The sequence below is a fragment of the Gossypium arboreum genome, chromosome 3, assembly GCF_025698485.1.
Source record: "Gossypium arboreum isolate Shixiya-1 chromosome 3, ASM2569848v2, whole genome shotgun sequence".
NCBI lineage: Eukaryota > Viridiplantae > Streptophyta > Magnoliopsida > Malvales > Malvaceae > Gossypium > Gossypium arboreum.
The window spans coordinates 17,511,684-17,514,786 of record NC_069072.1 but is presented as its reverse complement, the minus strand read 5'-3'; the positions used below and the strand labels follow the sequence as shown (position 1 = coordinate 17,514,786).

Below are 3,103 nucleotides of genomic sequence, written 5' to 3'. Positions count from 1 at the left end.
GCTATTGTTAGATTCATAGACAATTCTATGTTACAACCTTACGATTACTCGTCATTTTGATAATCTTAATGCATTCGACTAGACATTTTTTTCTGGTTCCTTTGAATTAATGTGATAAAATTGTGAAAACCATAAGATATGTATACAACATATTACCTTGAAACCATTTAACATAGCAAAACAACTTAACAAAATTTCAATCAAGCTTTGGAAAAACTTGGCTATTGGCCGATTCTAGGTACTATAATTAATTTACACTAAAAGGATATTAATATTTCAAGAGAAATCGAGATGGGGTCATGCTATATTATTATCCGCATCTGATGTGACTCGGGTAAGGAAAATGATGCATTTTAGTCCTATTTTCTAAGGCGAAAAGATAATTTGACTTGATAGTATGTAAAATTCACCATTGATGAAACCTAGAATCGACTTTATAAATGTTTCCAGCATGCTGAAGTTAAAAACTCAGGCAATAACGCTGAAAAATTATACTATTTTAGCTGATTTGGTAGGATCAACAAGATCAGTCAATGATACAAGGAGAATTATTGGTGCCCTGTACATCTGCACTAATACTACATTATTACTCAGCAGTGTCAGAATCAGGCTTAGATGTATGATCCTGAAGGGTTGCGGATTGAGATTCAATGCTTTTGGTACGCTGGAGGCTTGGGGCTCGATGAACCCTGCAACGGAATGAACCGGGATGCGTCGTTGGAGAGCATAAGCAATTTGTCTTTGTGACACTCGGTTGTCGGCTAAGTCCAGGCGCACCTTGACCTTGCCCTGATGCTGGCCCCGCCGCATGAGACTCTACAGTACTTGCTGTTTTCGTTTCAGTCTTTGATGGAATCTCCACCTTCAGATTCTTCTTTGACATTGTCTCACTTTCCATTATCGCTTTTTTTTTTCTCCTGCCAAATTTCAATGCTTAGGCATATAAATATAATACTTGATCGACATGAAATACTACACTATGTGGCAAGACAGGAAAATACAATTTAATAAGTGAAAGATGGAAAAGACATAGATATTGTACTTGTAACGAGGGCCTTGAATGGCCTAAAATTGGTTGAGTTTGCAATAGCTTTGAAGTGAAGAAGAGAAGAGATAACAATTGGCAATGGCTAAAAATAACAAAAGAGATAGAAATGGCCTGTCACGGGATCTATAATCCAATCCACTACCCTCCCACCTAAATTTATCACTTTTCTTAACGCTTCAACCACTCTAAAAACACAGAAAATAAAAGAAACAGTTGATCATCAAATAGGACCCCAACACCATTCATCTTTTCAAATTTTCTTTTTTATATAACTAAAGAAAAAAGCATGCATATGAATCATGAGACCTAATGTTTCAAAAACGATTTGTCATATCTAAAGTACGATATATTTACGGTTATCATAGCTTCTTTTTCTTACCATTGCCTTAAATATATTTATAAGAGAGTTGTTTTGATAACCATGACTCGAGACACAAACGATTGGATCAAATTTTTTCAGGATTTTTGAACATTTTATTCAAATAAATTTATTCAATTAATGTTATTTTTATTTCTGAATCCATACTTGATTTAAACTCATTTACAAAATTAAATACCCAACCCAATCACAAACAAAATTATAAAACCATCACTAATTAACCTAACACTAAACAAAAAACCATCAGCATATAAGAACATAAGGACGACCTTCATCTTCACTTGATGTAATTCTTGTCGTGAGACTTCTTTTCTTGATTTTTTTTTTTGTTCTTTCTTGGGTTAAAATTTGAAGTTTTTTCTTTATATATAGGAAAATATTTTTGCCACATAGCATGGTTTTGAGGTAGTAATTTGTCTAATATACCCCCGTTGTGATTTAATATTAATAAAAAATGTTGGTTTTTTACACAAGAAAGAAAAAAAAAACAGATGAAATTTTAGCAATAAAAATTACTTTTGTCTTTTTTATATTCCAATTCTTATGTTTACATACAAAGTATACATTTAAATAGGAAAATTTTACCAAATGTAACTTGACAAGTTGACATGTCTAAGCACATAGGATCACTCATTAGTTAATTTGTGTCTAATTGGTACTGATTACATTAACCTATTAAATTAAAGATAAATAAAATAATCTAACAACTTTTTTTAAACAAGGACAATTCGCAGTTAAACTAACTACCACTTTAGCTCACACTTGGATTGTCCGCCACTTTAACTTGCACTATAGGCCTTTTTGACTTGCACTTTTTTTTGCTTAAAGTTTTGGCTTGTCCACCACTACTGCATAGTTGGCCAACTTTCAACACTCCTCCTTCATCTCCGTTAACTCCGATCATTACTTTCGCTTCTTACTATTTACACATATAAGAGTCATCATATTTATATTTATATTTTCATTTAATGAATCATATAGCTCTTTTGAGCATGGCAACCCAATCACATTAACTAATGCACATACAAGCAAAATTTCCAATAACTCATGTTTCTCACATTCTTAAGCATACGTGACATTCCTAAAATATATTAACGCACACGTTAAACAAGAAAGTATAGTAAGTTCCGTGATAACTTACACTCAAGCAATAAAATGGAATGAGGGCTCTTTCTATGGCTTTCACTCCACAACCTTTTCTTTTCCCTTACCAGAACATCCTCTAGCAAGCTCTTTCTCTTCACCAACCATACAAAAAAAGGTAAGATTTAATGTCTTAACAACAAAATAAAAGTTTACAAATACAAAATGAGATAAAGAGATGTTGGAATATTAAGAGCTCTGACCAAAAACCACACTTTCTCCCTCTAGGACCAAATTCTCACACTAAAGCAGCGAGTGCTGGATACAATGAGAGAAATGGCTCAAATGGTGTTTAAATCAAGCTGGGTTTCAAAGAAAATCAAAGGAGAATGATGAAAATTTGAAGAGGAATGAATGGAAAATGACCAAAAAAAAAGGGAAGCTTTCTTCTTCCTTTCAAGTGATGGTGGACTAGTAAGGGAAGAGGAGGGGTTTTCTCCCTTTTTTCCAACATTTTAAACATTTCAAAATACGATAAAAAAAAGTGCTCAAAAAATCAAAGTATCTCAATATGTGGCACATAATTGTTTTTT

At 32.9% G+C, this 3,103-nt stretch overlaps 1 protein-coding gene across 1 annotated transcript; it reads right to left on the bottom strand.

The window, feature by feature from the left end:
• Positions 1 to 412: 412 nt before the first annotated feature.
• LOC108456510 (uncharacterized) lies at positions 413 to 1,184 on the bottom strand. Its single transcript, XM_017755069.2, has 2 exons — positions 1,043 to 1,184; positions 413 to 917 (listed from the first exon to the last, which is right to left on the bottom strand). Exon 2 carries the CDS (start codon positions 896 to 898, stop codon positions 587 to 589), a length of 312 nt encoding a protein of 103 aa, XP_017610558.1. The 5' UTR covers positions 899 to 917; positions 1,043 to 1,184; the 3' UTR covers positions 413 to 586.
• Positions 1,185 to 3,103: the final 1,919 nt, after the last annotated feature.

Bases quoted from the DNA above. Each gene is read 5' to 3' on its own strand.
- LOC108456510 (XM_017755069.2), bottom strand. From the start codon at position 898: ATGGAAAGTGAGACAATGTCAAAGAAGAATCTGAAGGTGGAGATTCCA.